We start from the raw sequence: 17,541 nt of genomic DNA, 5'->3' as shown, positions 1-17,541 counted from the left end.
TGATTTCTGTACTACGTAGTTTCAAAATATTTTTATATTTTAAATATTTGTTTATTTTAGTTATTTATTCTTTTAAAAGTATCTAATTTTATCACCGTACTTTTAAAAACTTACAAATTTGATCCTTTTGCAAAATTTTAAAGCAAATTTCACACCTAAGAACTCTCTAATACAAATTTATAGTTGTATTTTGAGAATTTTAGTACTAAATATGAGATAAAAAGAAATGAGATATAAATGAAAATGAATGGACTAAAATGGTAACTTTTTGAAAGTATAATTAACAAAACTAAAATGAAAATTTCAAAAGTGTATGAACTAAAATAAACAAAAGTTAGAAATACAAAAACAAAGATGAACAAAAACCGAAAGTGTACAGAAATCAAAATAGTATGTAACTAAAAAAATGACAAGAAAATCGAAATCAACGTTATGTCTAAATAAATAAATTAAATTATTATTATTATTATATATATTTTAGTACAATATGAGGGTAGGAATCAAACTCACAATCCCTCGCTATGGCTATTAAATTATTAGTTTCACTTTCAAAGTTGTATTTATTTAATATATGTAATTTAAAAAGTTTTCCATAGGTCCTTGAATGGGTACAAAGTTGGGTCTATTAGTCCCATGCTTTAAACGGATTTCAATAGACCTTAAAATTTCAATTGAGGGAGAGTAATAAATTCACAATTTAACTTCGTCAATTTAAGCACTTATGTCATTAAACCCGCAAAATCATTCTTAGATTATGTCATATCAATGTTACACTAATGAAATTATGACAAAGATTTTTTTTTAAAAAAATACAACATGCAAAGGAGGAGATCGGAACTTTTAATCAAGAAGAGAGATGTCTTAACCTTTAAAATATGCTTAGACCGACAATTATGACACTTATATTAAATACAAAATGAATATAGCTCAACCGTTATTTTCATATATCTTCAATCGAATTAATTAGTTATGAATTTGATACCTTAAAAAAAAAACTATAAACCATCCCAATTCATTTTAGGCATTAAATAAAAACCAATTTGATTTAAACGTTGATGATCCCATCTCAATATATCGCAAACAAAACATCATTATTAATAATGGCACAATTAATCAAACATCATAATTAATTGAACTCAATTATATTAAGCATTAAAAACAATTTTCCTCAAGCGCATACATATATTTAAAATATATATTACGAAGTTGGTTTGGACCATTGTAATTAAAACCTCCACATGTGACCACGATCTAACCCTAACGTAAACTCAACCCACATGGATTTCTCTGTGTTTGAATTTTCCCGCTCGATTTATACATTGGGTTTTAATTATATCATATATGCTGTGTTGTGCAGGGACATTTAATTTGTAATGTTTTATTTATTGTCCAAAATGCTTTATACCATACCATGCCAATTTTTTGTGTATTCGGACAGCATCTAGAATCATGCCACCACGTGACCTTGTACTCCATTAATGTCACCTTCCCAATTTTAGACTATTTGTCACCTTCTCTATCTACGTACTACTTACATATATATTATACATACGTGTATATATATAATATTATATGTTATAGTAACTTTTGTATTTTGTATTTTGTATTTTTCTTTTCTAAAAGTATAATTTTATGTCGATTATTATATATGTGTGTAATATTTATTTTTGTAGGGAGAGAGAGGGACTTGCTCAAAACGAGAAGAAAGGATTAGGGGTGTTAAAGTTTTTAATTTCGTGTTATTATGAAAATTCTAAGTTAATTATAGGTAAATGAATCAAATTGGGTTTAGTAATTCCTTTCGTTATGCCACATGGGTAATAAGAAATATATAATCAAAAATCGATTATTCTTTAAATTTTTAGTTTTGTGCCTAAATGTTTCTGAAATTTTAATATTATGATTTAAGAGGGGAGTTTTAATTAATTATTTATTTTATTAATCATAGTGATGAAAATCTTACAACAAAACTAGATGAACATTAAATCTTATTATATATAATTTAACCATTAAGCAACTTCGAGTTTTAGAGATTTGTAGAGCCAAGGATGATGGATAATTGTTTGTTATTTTTTTTTTAATTTCAAAATTGGGTTTGAACTTCAAAGTGCTGAGCACATCTTTTAGTTTTGGATTTCAGACCCTGCATTTTGCTTTATTTCCAAGCTACACCCTGTGCCCTGCCACACTTTTAGTTTTGTCCTGTAACTTTTTTAATTATTCCATTTCTCTGCTTATTTTAATTATTTTATTTGTTAGCCACATGTCGGCCATATCTTATCCACATTGGACATTAAACCTTAAATTACATCTCTGCGCAATCCCCAGAACTTTTCAATTTTTCGAATTTATAGCTATATTATATCGCCCCAACACTTTTTTTTTATATATATATATACAATATATAAGTGAAGGTGAAATAATATATATTTAAATTAGTAATTGGGAACTTCAAATTAAAAAAGAAAAAACCTTGTTCATTAAACTGTAACAGAAATAATATTCACTGTAAAATTTAATTAAACTTTGTTCATTGCATGCACCTTACATATAATATTCATTTTTTTAAAAAATATAATATAATAAAAATGGATAAAGATCCAAACACTTAACGTCTATAGAATCTTTTTAATATTTAAACTAGTTAAACAATTAAATATGGTGATGTTTTAACTTAATTTTTTCCCTTCGAGGAGGATATTCAAATTAATTTACTATTCACTGTCTTACTAGTTTCTTATCAAAATTATTCAGTAACGCAATATATACTTTATTTTTATTAGATTATTTATATTTCGAACGGGAGATTCTTAAACACATAACTCTTAATATAAATATATGAGTGAATTACACTAGTAAAATGCTATTACTTAGCATGATAAAAAATTTCTCCTACATCCATTATTCTAATTAAAAGATGATATTTAGAAATTCCATCTCCAACTAAACTAATCAACTTGTTAGTTAACTCAAAGCTACAAATACAAAGTTTGAATGTTAGTTTCTAATTGGTTTCGTCACAGACCTAGTTTTTTAGGAAGTTGTTGATATTCTTCTTTTTAGTTGTAGTCAAGTCTAAGTTGCTATTCTTATGGGTTAGTTAAGTAGCTAATTATGTGGAGATAGTTATGTTTATTTTTAGCATCATAGTATGTATTTATATGGAGCACTAATGAATGAAATTATCACTTCCCCCACTTTCTTATTTCTCTCCCAAGAAGAACAACAACAGAACTTTTTGAAATCCTGTTGAATCCTTTTCGCGCTCGCCCATAAGAAAACAACTATGAAGGTGGTCCAAGAGTCTCCCTCTCTGAACTTGGCAGCATTTGGCACTGCGGATATATAAATCTTTAAGGGTTTTGCGACTTTCGGTTGGCTTGAAAAGGCACAATATTGTAGGGATGATCTCATCTTTTAATGATTGTCTCTTTGCCAATACTTTTTATAATCACATCCTTCTCCCAACAAAATCTATTGAAATTTGTTGCCTTTCTTGGCTTTCTACTTCATTATTATAATCTCTTTGGCATTACACATTCCAGATACCCATTTCAATTTCAAATATTATTCATATATCATATAATAACCAATTGTTTGATCGAGGGTATGCATTAATTAATCAATTGAGTTATATATATTGTCTTCTATCAATAATTTATCATGGACATTGAAATGAAAGGAATTGGATCAATAAAACAGTACTTTAAAATATTAATTTACACTATTTAATTATGTTATGGGGATATAATTATTTTCCTCTTTTTTCTTTTTGGAATATAGAGGGAGAAATTAAATGTAGAAAGGAGGACAGAGAGGGAGGAATGGGAAATGAGATTCCTCTGCCAAAAAACCTGTCTTTTAAGAACCGAAAAATCTGAGTGTGTGTCTGGTGGGTAAAAATCCACGTGGCTGCATTTACCGTAGCTACGTGGGGTCCCACCATCCCAAATGACATCTCCCACGTGAATATCCCATGTGATTCTCCTGCCATCTCTGTCGCCTCTAAACGACGCCGTCCGGCTCAACGAAACGCACCGTTTCCTTCAGGAGCTCCTCCACGATGCCCTCCTCAATCTGCGTCACTATCCCCTCCCCTTCCTCCTCAAATCCCATCCCCAATCTGTCCATATCTTTCTCAATAATCCCATCTATGTCCTCCAACACCTCACACCTCGCACGTGGGTACCTCCTAACTTTGTCGCACAGCTCCTCCACCAGCGCCGGCCACCCTACGCCGGCCCACGGCCTCATCATGGTGTCCACGTAAGGCTTGAGCAGCTCCTCCGCCAAGTGGCAGAGTAATTTGGTATCATAATGGGGATGCCAGATTGGAACTTCTTTTTGGGTGGTGTTGTTTTCAAGGAAATTATTAGTACGGGTGGTGAGTATTTTTCTAACGCAGTCCACCTCTGCCGTGATGTCATGGCGGTCGGCGGCGGCGGAGATGATATGATGTTTGTTATTGTTGGGAAGTTGGATGACGTGTTGGTGATGGAGAGTTTTGTGGTTATTGTGGAAAGTTGATAACTGCAACACTGGTTTTGATTCTTTATCGCCTGTGACTGTCTCTGCACCTTCATTCCGATTGCATGCACCTGACTGTAAAAACGCAACCAAATTAATTAACTCTCTTATTCTAACCTTAAACCATCAAATATTCTTGAAGTTAATTATTAAATCAAAATTGGTTTAGTTTCAAAATTTTCTATTTTGGACAATTACCTAGATGTCTGTTTTGGTTTTTGTCTGAGCCAACCCAAAACATGCTCTCATTTTAGTATTCATTGAAAATAAAGACAAAAATTAATATGAATATTGTTTCTAAAATTTAGAAACAAAAATAAATGTTTTGAAGATTTATGAAGTTGAAAGTTTCTGTTTTTTTTTCAGTTATTGATGGAGGTCAGGATTCCAAGCATAGAGCTTAAAATGAAAAATATTTTGAAAGTTTTTGTTGTGTGTGATTAAGAGAAAGGAACAAAGAGGAGAAGATAATTTTTTTTAGGAAAAAATAAGATATTTGGAGCGCTTTAATAAAACTAAATCTTGTCTCAGTATTGAAAAATTGACCATTCATTCATTTTTATAAAAAATCCTTATTTTATATTTATCTTTTTTAATTATCAACCATTTGACCATGGTAAGAAAATTTGAGGAGCCAAATATTTAAAATATATATATATATATATATATATATATATATAAAATATGTGAGTATGATGAGAAAGTTACCAAGAAGGTTCTCTTTTTTTTTAAAAAAAAAGGGTTTTTATTTTTTTAAAACCGACTAAAATGGATTTTAAACTATTAAAATTTGGAAAAAGTAATAAATTAGAGCATGACATCCACACATGCATATGGGTTTTTATTAAATCAGATGACGCAAAAAATGAGAATATTATCTATCTTAAGAAATAAAGTTAAACATCCGCTCCTTTCAAAAAAAAAAAAAAAGGAAAAAGTTAAACATCCGCACCTGCATTGGAGGTGGTTTCGCCTCTTTCTTCATCACAACGGTCGGAACAGAACTGAAGCTCAGAAGCTCATTCGACAATGGAGTTTTCTTTGACTTCTTCCGAGGACTATCAATGGTGGCCTTCGTCATTCTCGACGGAACCACAAATGCTTCCTCTTGCTTATTACCCTTCTTCGCCGGCGCCGGCGCCTTCTTCGACCCTTTAATCGCCTCAACTTTCGGACTTGGTAATTTTTTTAAATTAGTATTCTTCGCCTCCAATACTCTCAGCTTCGGAGACAATGAAGACGAAGACGATATTTTTTTGGGTTTTGGTTGGTTCATCACGTCATGATCTCTTCTTTGGTAATTATTGGTGATATCGGTGAGGCCAGATTTTCTACTCACCGATTCTTTGATTTGCTTCACAATCTCCTTAGCGTAATGCGATGGACTAGTTGAGTTCTCTTTGTCGTAATTGGGAATTTGAAGTGAGAGGCGGTGGTGGTAATTCTGATCCGCATTTGATTTTCTTTCACAAGATGTTCTTGGAGTTTCTGGCAAGGAGCGCGAGACACCTGTTTTTGAGTACTTTGGCTTTTGAAGAAGAGGGTAAATTGGAGACACTGAAGAAGAAGAAGTAGTTCTTGGCGTGGTTGAAGGAGAGCTGGATTCAGGAAGAAGATCCAGACCCATTAATCTTGCCACTAAAGTTGGCGTCTTGGTGCTCGGTGAGTTGCCGGAGAAATTGTCTCCGTCGCTATTCGATGAATCTTTGCTTCTGCTCCTGGTTTTGATTTGAACAATACCCTCCTGGTGGAAAAGATTAAATTTACCATAACCCATTAAATTTGGACAAGTGAGTGGAGAATTTTCTAGAGAAGGTAAATTTAACTTACTGGGATATGCAAACCATCCTTTTGCTTTGTACATGGTGATGGAAGCTCCTCGTCTGATTCCAGACTGTTTCGTGGCGCTTCAGTACCTGAATTTCACAACCCATTATTCAAAATCCGATTTTGGTACGAGATATAGATATCAATAATATTCGTAAGATTTCATACGACACCAAAAGAAAAATACTTCATGTCTGTTATCAGCTGTTGTTCCGTCCTTTATCTAAAGCAAACCCATGATTCAAAATCAGATTTTGCTCTTCCAAGTGAGAGAGAGAGAAACCTGTGGGAATATGGTGGTCTGGTGGAAGAGAAATGGGCTTGAGAGAGACAGAGAGAGATGATTGAGGTGGGTGGTGATGGCTTTGATTCAAAGGATGAAAATCAAAGAGCTGAAAAACAGCGCACATACAGCCAGCAGAGGTAGAAGAAGCTTCTTCATGATCAGTGCTGCTGCTGCTGCTGTTGCTGTTGCTGTGAGGTCCTTCATTTTTGAGTCTTCTGGTGGCTCTTCCATGTCCGCTCCAATACCTTTGCTTCCCCATAATCGGAAATAGCCCTCCTCTTAACCTCTCAATTATCAGCAAACGAAAGAAAGAAAGATTGTTTGTTATATAGAAAAAAGATCAGGCTGTTGTTCATGAGAAAAAATGTCAGAGAGAGAGAAAGCTGAGAATTTTATCTCTCTCTCTCTCTCATGTAGTAAAAAGAGAGAAAAAAGCCAAGGAGATTCTGCTGTGGAAGCGAGAAAAGCGGATCAAATGAAGCATATATATATAAGGCAGCAACATTAGAAATTCAGGAATTTAAGTACACCCGCAAGTATTATCCGTTCTTGTATTCTCAGTACTCTCTCTGTTACTTTTTCACACTCACTCCCAAGTTTTACCGCACCCGAACCAATAAAAGCCGTAACTTTTTTTTTCTCTCTTGGGAATTGAAATGGCCAAGGGAATAAGTAAAATACGATGGTGAGAACAGTGAAGAGTGAACACACACTTGGCTGGCTTTTGCAGACGTGGGCCGAGAAGATGTATAATATTGGGTTTGGGTTTTGGATTATAGATTAATTAATTCAATTCGGGGCCTCCAACGTCTCATATTTTCAGTTGGGCATCATAGTTTTTAGTTAATTAATCAAGGTGTTTACATTTACTCATGCTATATCTAGCTAATTATTTGTTTATCTACAAGGCAGATGCTTCGCTTATCACAAATTTCAAACTTCCTCGACAGAGTTGTGCCTAGTTTGAATCTAAAAATATGATCTCAAGCTTTTGTTGGTCTAATTTGATTTAATAAAAATTTGTCGATCTTTAATTTATTTGGGATCAATCAAGTTGAATGTTTAGACTTGGATTTTAATTTTGTAAGAATTGATATTAGACCAACCACATCCATTTAACCAAGAATCTATTTCAAAACAAAACAAACTAGATCTTCAAAGAAGGAACTTTGATCAGAATGACTAAATTAACTTTGGTTAGTTTGTTTAATCTTTTAATTTTATCGTATTAATGTCTTCATATATATCTCTAGCTTTGAACATTAAAATAAAAATGAAATATTTAAAGTAAAATATACTTTTGGTCTGGGATCATTATAATTTTGATTATGTGATGGGATATATTATGTATATGGGCAGAGAATTTTAAACTTTGGATATAAAACTTCAAAGATTATATGTGACGGAAGATCTAATAGTACAACAAACGCATAATGAAAATTTTCATTTCTATCTGTACAGTGTTAATTATTATACCATGGGGAAAGTGGCAAAGGAAATTGTCCTTATTTGACATTCAAATTTTTTTTTTTTCACATTTCCCTTGGAAAAAACTTTCACATGCATCAATTTTAAATTGGATTTGTAAATTGAATGTGTAGAAATTTAAATTTTGGGATAAATTGGGATGGGTTATTCATGAAGCTAAGAAGGACTTGAAATCTCATCCATTACATGCAACAACTTTGCATAGGAACAGTGATCAGAGAGCATTTCTTATTTGTTGTTTTTCCTTGTTAGGTACACACACATCGGACCTACAATAATTAATTGAAGTACACACACATCTTCAAAAATTCATAATAATCATGCACTCAAAAGTTTAATTAATCTCAAACTGTCTAATGGGTTTTTTTTCCCTTTCATTTATATATATATATTGTCATAAAGTGTTTGAATAATAATGAGGTTATAGTTGAATGTTAGGCATATATAGCGTTGGAAAAGGAATAAAATCAAGTCCAAAAGCTTGGTGCTAAAGGCTGATAAAGGGGAGCTTTTTGGTTACATCCACACAAGATTTTGTGAGAAAAAGTATGAAGAGATTAAATGAAGGGTATGATAGTTTATAAAGATGGAAAAAGTATGGTTTTAGAGAGGGAAAAGGAATATTTATATATATTGAAGAGGATGCATGTGAAGGGTAGGGTAGGAAGAGAGTTGTTTGGATTTGGAGATGAGAAGGGCAGAAAGAGGGATATGGAAGGACAGTGGAAAACCTGTAAAGTGGTCAGTTTTGGATCCCACCATACACAAACAGATATTGTTGCTGCCTCCTCATAACTTATAAACCATCTCATTGGATTGGACCACTACACTCAATCTATTCATTTTATTGCCTTTCTATTCAATCTTTCTTCTAATTCTTTTCATCTAATACTTATCATCCATTTCCATCCTAACCATCTAAAAGTGGCTTGTGTATGAAAGAGAGATTAGGGAGACAGAAAAGATTTGTGCATGTCTAGAGAAGTTAGGTTTGTAGTAAAGAGAAAAGATTAGTAAGAGAAAACGTGTAGGGATAGAAAGAGATTAATGAGAAAATAGAACATAGAGAGATTAGCAATAGCAAGATATAAGATATTCGGAGAAAGATTAGTGAGAGAGAAAATCAGGAAAGTGAGTATTTTTTACCTGGGATTAAAAATATAATATTTTTTAGAGCATTAAAAAAATAACATTTTGAGTTAATTGTCTCCCTCAAGATTTATTGAAAATTTTTCAGGTAGTTTTCTTGAAAAGTGCTCTTAAATTGCATAATCTTTTGACACAAATAGTAAACCATAGCAAAATGATATATAGTGCGTTTGGACTTTGGAGGTGTTTTTTAAAATTTGAAAGAATACTATTTTTATTATTATTATGTTGGTTGAATTCAGAAGTAGGCCTTTAGCGAAAAACTTTTATGTGTCTTTTTCAAAAGGATGTATAAACAAAGTGTCTCACTCACAAATACTCCCAAATGGAGTAACTATCCTAACAGAATCCAATTTTATCATCTAGAATTTTCTTTAGAAATCATTTTCAATTTCCACCAACCATTTTAAATTTAAATTAAATTTATTATATTGTAATTATTATTTTAATTGGATTCTTTGGTCCACAAAGATTAGTTTTTGATATATCTATAAGATTATAAATAAAGAAAATTTTTCTGTACGCATTATTCTAGGACTATGCCATGTTTCAGATTCAGTTTTTGAGCAAAACCTTGCAGATTCCCCCTCCTTACAATAATATTCCCTACAGCTTAATCTGAGAGAGAAGAGAGAGAGAGAGAGAGATTTGAAATTTGAAAATTTGTAAAGCTGAGGGGAAAAAGCTGGGGGAGACATTATTTAAGTGGTGGACATATGATTATGGTGAATTGCAGTGATGCCATTGTTTTTATGCATCCTGGTTCCTGCTCTAAAATAGCATTCAGACAAAACACTCTCCCTCCCCCACAGACATCCCTATGTCCCTCAAAATGACACTTTGCCCCTCCTCCTTCACTCCAACCCGGTTCGGAGATGTCGCACTCTTACATTTTTTAAATGACGAGTTGAAGTTTCAAAGAAAAATATTTTAACTAGTAAACGAAAGTTTGTAACTTCATTAACGTATTTATAAGGGGTTTTTTTTTTTGGAAGTGAAAACTACTCCATTAGGTATGTGAGAAACATACAAAAAAGAGGAGGCTTAACAAAGCATTCCAATTCAAAGAAATGGTAGATACATCGCAATACATAAAATTGGGGATTTTGAAAGACCAAAGGGAGGTATAGATTTTTATATCCCCAGAGGTTTGAGAAAGATTTTGAAGAGACTGCAAATATCCTGCTATTAGGCTCCAACCATATATACCATAGAATAGAACCAACGACATTGTTCCACAAAATATTCCTCCGATTGTTTAACCTGAGAGAGATTCCTTGATGAAGTGATCAATTTGCGCTGGAAACACTACGACAGTGTTAAAAATCTCAAATAAACGGAACCATAGAGCTTATGTGAGAGTGCAATGGAGGAAAAGGTGGTCCAAATATTCTGCTGAAGAACTGGACATAACGCACCAATTTGGGCTGAGGGTTACGTACTTATAAGGTCTTTTACTAAGATGTAAATGAAAACTTTGGTCTAGTGGGTCACAAGGCCACAAAATTGCTACTATTGGAGATGGGAAGTATGAGAAAAATGGGTTGTGAGGCCCCTCCTTCCATAACTTTATTCAATCATACACTTTACCATTATTGAGAGAGAGAGGGGGGGCATTTCCATTTCCCCATTATTATTATTCTTCTTCTATTGTCAGTAAGCCATTGGATATAGAATAGATGGAAGGCAGAGTTTGATCTTCAATTCTTAAAGAAAACGCAATGATTGATGTTTGAATACAACTCTCTTTTTTTCAACTTAACAAAGGAGTTTCCTTTTCTCTTTATCCAGACACTTTATTTATTCAACACTTGTTGCCATTCAAACCGGTGACACTCTATTCTATACTTGTACAAATTCAAGCCCTAAAAGGCCCAAACCAATTTATAGTTTTAATAGAAGATGGAACTGACTTCTGTCCATCTAAATAATATATAACATCTTCTTGTATTGGCTAATTCCATTAATAAAACCAAAAAAACATGGCCCCCAAAGATATGCAAACCATCACATTTGCATTTCTAAACAAACAGAAGTCCCTTTTTGATCTTCTAATTCTTAAAATTAAGTTTTTCACTCATCAGTTTCTTTGTTTTGTTATATAATTTTTATAAATACTTTCTAAATTTAGGCTATCTTTTGAAAACGAAAAAAGAAACAATTTTTTAAAATTTTATTCTTGGTTTTGAAATTTGGCTAAGAATTTAAATATAATTTCAAAAGAGGTAAAAAAAAACTTACTAATATGAAGTTATACAAAAACAAACATAATTTTTATAAATTAAAAATTAAAAGTAAAATGCTTATCAAAACGACTCTTTAAGATAAATCCAAAACTTAATTCAAGAAACAACTCATAAGATCTCACTCAAAAAGGAAAGAAAAAAAAAACTCTATTAATAATAGTGAAATACAAGACCACATAAATATAATTGCAAAGTTGTTTATTAATAACATAAACAATTAAAGCTCACAATTACATGGGAAATTCGAAATTGATAATAGACTATTTGTTTATTTATTTATATATTTAATTTGTATGTGGGTAAAGCTGCATGGCATGCACGTGGGATTAAATGAACAATTGGGTGTCGACTTCACAACTTGGGCTACTCCGGCAGCCGAGAGCGGCGGCGCCACCGTGAGCTGCGGCCTGCAGTCATTTAGTGGAAACGTAAATAATTGATTGTCTGAGTTTAAAAGTATGAGAAGGTAGCGTGCAAGAAACTCTTTTTGACTGCTTTAATTTTACTGCTGCAACTACGAGAGAATGAACAGCAAAAAGAAACCAGAAAAAGAAAAAAAGTGAATTTTTTTCAGCCCAAAAGATGGCAAAGGGCTCATGTTTACAGAACCTATCATTCGATCTCTTCTTTCCATTATTATTATTATTAGTTTCAAGAGAATTATGAGAAACATTGAATGGCTTCTTCCAATGATTTTGTTCTTTGATTAACATCCATTAAATCATTAGGATTTAAGATGTTACAATATAACAAGTTTACGTTTTCAAAATATTCTTTACATTTCCTCTCGAATCTATCATGTGAATTACTGTTACTACAGAATGCAAGGAACTATTTTATATTTCTAACTTAGGGGGAGCATGTCAAAACTTCTAAGCCCTTTTTCAAGTACCAAAAAGAAAATAATAATTTGATTACTATTTTAATAATAAGTTACTATTTTCAATAACAGACATGTTTTACTGATAATTGTAATATTTTATATAATGGATAAAACTTAATAGTTGTTGATATGTAGTTATCTCATGTCACAAGTAATTATCCTCCACAAACTATCAGACAACTAAAAGAAGAGATGAATACATCAAAAAATTTTAAAAAAATAGAATAAATAACTGTAAATTTTTGTATTGACGGTGATACCTTCTTATTATTTAAACACTTAAGTTTTATCTATACGATCAAAACTTTGGATGAAAGGTTAAGTATGATTTTGAATTTAAAATTTTAAAAATGGTTAAAAACTTCAAAGCCGTTTAATAGTCATTTCATTTTCTATTTTCTATTTTGACTTTTGAATAATCAGTAACAATTTTGTTTGATAATTAATTTAGTTGTCAAATTTTAAAGTTTGAAAAACGTTAAAAAACCTAAAACAAATTGTATTTTCTAAAATCTCACTTTTTGACAGTCTATCTTTCATTATTTTATTTTATTTTAAACACTCTCACTAAATTCTCTCTCTCACTAACACATTGTTTTCTAAAATTTTGGTCTCTTTATAACTTTTTGTTAATATCTCCTTTCTAACTTATCTCTCTATCCTATACTACTCTCCCATAATTCACTTTTTCTCTAAATTTTATTTTCAATGTGTTGCCAGACATTTGAAACATATATAATTTTTTGTTTCGTTATATTAGAAATTCCAAAACAAGATAAAGAAATACCAATGGCCTAGAAAGAGAGGAAAAGCAAACATTATTATTTTCTTAATAACGTTTTTTATATTTGATTTTCTATTTAAAAAAAAAAAAAAAGCCATACATGAGAAAACCAATTTTGAAAGAGAGACAAACTTTCAGAAGGAAATTATATTAGAGAGAGAAAAATAGTGCAAAAGAATATGTAAAATTTGAAAATCAGAATCTTATTTTAAATTTTCTTTTTCTTATAAGTCCAAAGACATTTTCAAATCTTGAAAATAAGAAACTGAAAAGATTATTAAAGAGCGCTAAAATATTGAATTTTACTGTCCAAAATTCAATTCCTTATACCGATTACCGATTAGATTACGAAAATAACATTAAAATAATGAAAGATATTACCGTTGAGAGGCAATACTTAGACAGGTTCTGGGTATTAGAATAAAAAAGTTATTTGAATCTCCCATTTTTTTAATGCAGAAACAGAGAATAAATATAGATTTTAGTATTTTACAAGATTAATGGAAATGACACTTCCACCCCGACTCAAACTCCAATTATTTTTCTTTTTCTTTTCCTTTTTAAATTTATTTATTAACGTTACAATTGGTTGTTAAGTTTTTCATGTATAGATTAGTGAAGATTTATACACGTCAGCGTAAATATTTAAGTACTTCAAAAAAAAAAAAGACACTTTATTTATAATTAAAATAAAAAACTTCGACTTATTATTTCACAAAAAAATCGTATTGGTATTAATAACTCCAATTTGTTTTTGTTTTATGTCATAAAATCATTCATTTTCTTCAAGAAATATGGGTTTGAACTGAAATAACATGTAAAAATTCCAACAAAACAAGCTTGAAAGAGTTATACTCACCTTTAAAGATAATCTTGCGTTCTTTTCTAAAAGAAGTCGTTCCTGAAGAGAGAAAAATTAAAGACTCTTAATCAAAACATTAAACATAAAGGAATTTACCCAAAAATAATGTAAAATGAATTACCTTTTCTTTTAGTTGTTCTATTTGCTCCTTGTATAGCTGAGCCTAAAACACAGTCAGATTTGAATTAAGCTGAGGGTTGTATTTTTCAAGTGTCTGATCCTCGAAAAAAAATAAAAGAAAATTATAATCTAGACTGCTGATAATAGATTTACCTTTCTGGCCCTAATTAGGAACAAGCTTCGCTGAAGCTGAGCATCAATTTCTTGAAGTTCATCAAGAGAACAAGAATCCAGTCCATATCCCAACAGCTTCCTGTTCATTCAAATTTGTGATTTTTCAGAAAACCCTGAGGCCATTGGAAAAGGGATTAATTTAGATGTATTGGGTAAAAAAATCACACCTTTGAGAAAGTTGCACCAACTCAATTTTCTCACTAATACTTTCAGCTTCATTCTTTAATTCCTGCAGTACCGAAACATAATTCTTAAAATCAAAAACAAAATCATTATCAAACGGGACTTTAAAATAGATGACAGTTTGGGACAGATATTTTTATTAATTTGCTTAGTTGTAAGAGTTATCATAGAACTAGAATGAATCATTTATGGTTTATTTGATAGTAGTTTATTGAAAGGGTTGGATTGAAAACCTGTAATTGGAGCTGTTTATCAATCTTGCTATTATTCTTCCCATCTCTTGCACATTTGCGATAGCGCTCCACAATCCTCTGTATGCTGAAACAATCATCCAAAGCCACTAACACATTAATCATAATTAATATCCACCAAATCAACAGCTCCTTTTTATGGATTTTCATACAATAATACATAATTAAATTCTCCACGCCATAAAAAGATATTCCATTGTCAACCTGAGGAAGATTTAACCTCCTTACTCTCAATTTGTTGTACTAAGAAAAGAGAGTTAAAAAGGGAATTCTCTGCCAAGTCCTACGTCCTTCCTTCAATCACTCTTACAGACTCCATTTCTCTCTTTATCTCTAACTAAACATCCTTCCATTTTCACTATTTTCCATCATTTTACATTATCACAGTTTCTAAATCTCTACTTTATTCTATATCGACTACATCGTCCTTGGTAAAATTCATAAATCCAGTGCAAATATATAACATAAATGAGTTAAGGTTTAACACTATTATATACTATATAGCTGAAATTCTTACTACAAATTCTATATCGACTAAAAAAAGAAGCATGGAATATGAATTTCAACGGAAAAGTTGAGGCATCAACTTAAGTATATAGCTCTCAACTAGTTAAGTATATATCATCAATCAGATTCAAATTCTTACTCTCATGTATTGAACTTAGAAAAAAAGAAAAAGTTGAGACGTTTTTTTAGTATCCCTAGTTTGGTTGAAGGAACTAGTTTTTGGGCATTTGTCCTCCCACCACAGTAAAACACAGCTTGTTTTTATGGATATACTACATAAGTTTTCAAGTTAATCCTCTTTTTAAATTATAATTTCTGAACCCTACCATACAAATTGCTCTCACGACGGAAAAATACTGTGTCATAGCAAACTTCATTTGATAATCTTTTTCCAAAATTCCTTAATATTAAAAATAAATAATAACTACTTTTAGTTTTATATGTTTAAAAAAATGGAAAAACAGAACATGTTTAGAGATGAGAGAAAGCTTCGCAGAAAATCTTCAAAGATCAGAAATAAAAAAATATGAAGTGCCAGTGGAAAAATCTAGCACAGGAAAGTAGGTTGGATTCAGGGAAAAAAGTGAACAAAAATTTACTGCAAATCAACAATAACCAAACAAGCATAGGAAAAAACAAATAGTTGTAAAAATTAGGAATGAAGGAGAAAGAAAAATTACTCAGAGCTTGCAAACTCGTAGAGTCGGCCTTTCTGAGAGAAAATGATGACAGCAATTTGAGCATCACAGAGCACAGATAGTTCATAAGCCTTCTTCAACAGCCCATTTCGACGCTTCGAGAACGTCACCTGCCGACTTGTCGCATTTTCTATTCGTTTCATCTCTACTTTTCCTCTCACCATTTCTGCCATACATAATATGTCAATTACTGATGTTCTTGACAATCCAACATTAATTTTTTTTAATTATTAAATACGTTTTACAAAATTACTCCTAAATAAATCTTCAAAACATGCCCTTAATCATTTTTTCATGGTTTAACCCTCCTAATTTTACAGGTTTGGAAATAAGCACAAGACTCAAGAGGGGAGTATCAATTCAAGAGAAAATAAAATTATAAGTTCGAAACAGGAACTCGATGCGACTGGACCTAAAAGTTTAAGTAGATAGATTACTATATATTTAACCATTTATTCAATATTCTTTACAAAATTAAGAATCAAATGAAAATAAGAGATTAAAATACACATATCTTACCATATAACTGGAGACGCAAAATTACTTTGGAAAGTTTATTGCTCGAGCTTCGAAATCAAGGTCCAAAATATTGGCAGAAAAAATTAACAAAATATTCACAGTTTACAAAAACAAAAACTGAGAGGGAAAAAGAAGAGGAGAGAGAGAGAGGGTCAAAGAGAATTAAAAAAGAGTGGGAAGCAAAATCTAAGAAGACTCAGAAAGCAACCAAAAATAGCTTAAAAAACCCAAAACCCAGAAACCCTAGAAAGATTTGGACCTAAGAAGAGCTAGTTTTCTGGTAAAAACCTCTAAAAGGGGGGAAGGAAAAAAAATTGAAGGCCCCTCACAAAAAAAGAAGCAATTTTGAGCAAAAAACAAAAGTGGGGAAAACGGAAAAAAGAGTTAGAACATTAGGAGAAAGGAAATAGAAGAAATTTTAGAAACCCTCGAGAGGTTTTCAGAGGATTGGTTGGCATTTATCCCTTCTTCCTGCACAACTCAAAGCTATATTTGCTCATTCATTTATAGACTAATTTTTTTATTCCCTTTGTCCTTTCCTCTCCAAACTCCAAATATCGTCTAATCACACAAATAAGGAAAGGCATTCCCCAAAAAAGAAAAATAGAACATAGCAAAGGAAAAAAAAAAGAGAGAGATTCCAGAATGATGGAAAAAGAAGCCACTGAGGTAAATGCAGGAGAGATAGGGAAAAGGATCGTGGGACACAGCCAATATAAAACGGATTTCCATATAAAATGAAAAAGGAAAAAAATGGATATCTCTTAAATTACTTTTAGGTCAAGGACTTAAAATATAGTTTACTATTTCAGTTCTGAATGTTCAAATTTAATTCATATACTTCGACAAATTTTAAAATTAACCTGATGAATTTCATAAGTAATGAATGAACCTCGCTGAGTAACATGAAGGCATATATCCTAAGACTAGAAGCACAAGAATGCAAAAAACCCTCGAGTACATTAATCTATTTAAACTATAAAATAAAAAATAAAAATATAGAAAATTAATGAAATAAAATATATGAAAAACGAACG

General features: G+C 31.5%; 2 protein-coding genes across 4 annotated transcripts; both read right to left on the bottom strand.

Moving 5' to 3' along the window:
* Positions 1 to 3,705: 3,705 nt before the first annotated feature.
* On the bottom strand, positions 3,706 to 7,218 carry LOC111011419 (uncharacterized). Of its 2 annotated transcripts, none has more exons than XM_022285158.2 (4): positions 6,767 to 7,218; positions 6,358 to 6,443; positions 5,480 to 6,271; positions 3,706 to 4,602 (listed from the first exon to the last, which is right to left on the bottom strand). In XM_022285158.2, the coding sequence occupies exons 1-4, from the start codon at positions 6,897 to 6,899 to the stop codon at positions 4,006 to 4,008; spliced, it is 1,608 nt and encodes a 535-aa protein (XP_022140850.1). In that variant the 5' UTR covers positions 6,900 to 7,218; the 3' UTR covers positions 3,706 to 4,005. The 2 variants fall into 2 exon arrangements, with proteins under 2 accessions (XP_022140850.1, XP_022140849.1); XM_022285157.2 differs by having other exon boundaries at positions 6,638 to 7,214.
* Positions 7,219 to 11,641: 4,423 nt separating this feature from the next.
* LOC111011422 (MADS-box protein AGL42) lies at positions 11,642 to 17,181 on the bottom strand. Of its 2 annotated transcripts, XM_022285162.2 has the most exons (8): positions 16,505 to 17,181; positions 15,968 to 16,151; positions 14,763 to 14,847; positions 14,514 to 14,575; positions 14,326 to 14,425; positions 14,174 to 14,215; positions 14,050 to 14,091; positions 11,642 to 11,930 (listed from the first exon to the last, which is right to left on the bottom strand). In XM_022285162.2, the coding sequence occupies exons 2-8, from the start codon at positions 16,147 to 16,149 to the stop codon at positions 11,850 to 11,852; spliced, it is 594 nt and encodes a 197-aa protein (XP_022140854.1). In that variant the 5' UTR covers positions 16,150 to 16,151; positions 16,505 to 17,181; the 3' UTR covers positions 11,642 to 11,849. The 2 variants fall into 2 exon arrangements, with proteins under 2 accessions (XP_022140854.1, XP_022140853.1); XM_022285161.2 differs by lacking the exon at positions 16,505 to 17,181 and having other exon boundaries at positions 15,968 to 16,158.
* Positions 17,182 to 17,541: the final 360 nt, after the last annotated feature.

Source organism: Momordica charantia (genome assembly GCF_013281855.1).
Source record: "Momordica charantia cultivar OHB3-1 chromosome 10 unlocalized genomic scaffold, Mcharantia_2.0 BLBB01000010.1, whole genome shotgun sequence".
In the NCBI taxonomy this organism is placed as follows: Eukaryota; Viridiplantae; Streptophyta; class Magnoliopsida; order Cucurbitales; family Cucurbitaceae; genus Momordica; species Momordica charantia.
This window is presented reverse-complemented; position numbering and strand designations above follow the sequence as displayed.

Excerpts from the sequence above, each read along its gene's own strand:
- LOC111011422 (XM_022285161.2), bottom strand. The coding sequence starts at position 16,158 with ATGGCAGAAATGGTGAGAGGAAAAGTAGAGATGAAACGAATAGAAAAT. Across the intron at positions 14,576-14,762 it reads ATAAACAGCTCCAATTACAG|GAATTAAAGAATGAAGCTGA; the intron begins GTTTTCAATCCA and ends TCGGTACTGCAG. Across the intron at positions 14,216-14,325 it reads TCCTAATTAGGGCCAGAAAG|GCTCAGCTATACAAGGAGCA; the intron begins GTAAATCTATTA and ends ACTGTGTTTTAG.
- LOC111011419 (XM_022285157.2), bottom strand. The coding sequence starts at position 6,899 with ATGGGGAAGCAAAGGTATTGGAGCGGACATGGAAGAGCCACCAGAAGA. Across the intron at positions 6,272-6,357 it reads AGGATGGTTTGCATATCCCA|GAGGGTATTGTTCAAATCAA; the intron begins GTAAGTTAAATT and ends CTTTTCCACCAG. Across the intron at positions 4,603-5,479 it reads CGAAACCACCTCCAATGCAG|TCAGGTGCATGCAATCGGAA; the intron begins GTGCGGATGTTT and ends GCGTTTTTACAG.